General features: G+C 71.3%; 1 protein-coding gene across 1 annotated transcript in view; it reads right to left on the reverse strand.

The window, feature by feature from the left end:
- SLC22A31 (solute carrier family 22 member 31) overlaps positions 1 to 709 on the reverse strand; it is a gene marked incomplete at its 3' end in the record, with an annotated part of 2,425 nt that extends 1,716 nt beyond the window's left edge. The window contains 3 exon segments of the mRNA XM_019470405.1: positions 35 to 203; positions 331 to 485; positions 567 to 709. Coding sequence (XP_019325950.1) covers positions 35 to 203; positions 331 to 485; positions 567 to 709 — 467 coding nt within the window.
- Positions 710 to 1,157: the final 448 nt, after the last annotated feature.

Below are 1,157 nucleotides of genomic sequence, written 5' to 3' on the forward strand. Positions count from 1 at the left end.
CCCCCCGCCCCCCGGCCCGGGGGGGGGTCCTTACCACCAGCAGGCAGCCAGCAGAGCCAGGATCATGGTGACGGCACCCTGCAGCACCCGCCAGTCCCGGCACAGCACGGCCAGCCCCGGCAGCAGCAGCTCCCCGGCGATCCAGAAGAAGCCGGCCACCATCGTCACCCCCAGCCGGTGCGGGGGGTCACATAGCTCCAGCCCTGGCATGGGGGGCGAGGGGTGCACCGTGGGTGCCACGGCCGCGGGGCATCCTGCACCCTGGAGCATCCTGCATCCCGGAGCGTCCTCGGTCCCCACGCCACCGCAGACCCCCGCCAGCACACTCACGTGCCACGTAGAGGGAGAGGAAGGCGCCTGCCAGCGCCGCCCCGAAGAGCAGCCGTGCAACCAGGACCATGACGTAGTCCGCGGCCAGCGCCACGCCGAGGCCCAGGGGCACCGCCAGCACCAGGGACACCACGAAGGCAGGCCGGCGGCCGAACCTGCTGGGGGATGGGCTGTGAGCAGGGCTGGGCACGGTGTCCCCCTGCCCGGGGGGAGCTGCCCCGGGGACCCCCGATTACCTGTCGCAGGCCAGGCCGGCAGCGACGCTGCCCAGTGTCCAGCCCAGCAAGTGCGTGGTTTGCTCCAGGGGCACCTTCCAGCGCGAGGCGCACACCAGGTCCCACTGCGTGTGAGGGGGGACGTGGTGGGGAGATGTCTGCATGGGTGTCCCAGCAGACACCCCCCCCCCTGCCGCTGCCCGCAGGGCTGGGGTGGAGGGGGTCAGGAGCCCTGTGAGTTGCCTGGGGGGCTTCTGGCCAGCCCCCACCCCACAAGCAGAAATGTGGGGCTGGATGTAGAGGGACAGTGCTGACAGAGCTCTGTCCCCTGTCCCCCCTCAACACCCCTTCCCCCCAGGGCTCCTCCCAGCCACCCCCAAAGTCCCCCCCCTGCCGCTGCCCGCAGGGCTGGGGTGGAGGGGGTCAGGAGCCCTGTGAGTTGCCTGGGGGGCTTCTGGCCAGCCCCCACCCCACAAGCAGAAATGTGGGGCTGGATGTAGAGGGACAGTGCTGACAGAGCTCTGTCCCCTGTCCCCCCTCAACACCCCTTCCCCCCAGGGCTCCTCCCAGCCACCCCCAAAGTCCGGGGTCTCCCACCTTCTCCCTTCTCCC

The sequence above is a fragment of the Aptenodytes forsteri genome, unplaced genomic scaffold, assembly GCF_000699145.1.
Source record: "Aptenodytes forsteri isolate BGI_AS27 unplaced genomic scaffold, ASM69914v1 Scaffold271, whole genome shotgun sequence".
In the NCBI taxonomy this organism is placed as follows: domain Eukaryota; kingdom Metazoa; phylum Chordata; class Aves; order Sphenisciformes; family Spheniscidae; genus Aptenodytes; species Aptenodytes forsteri.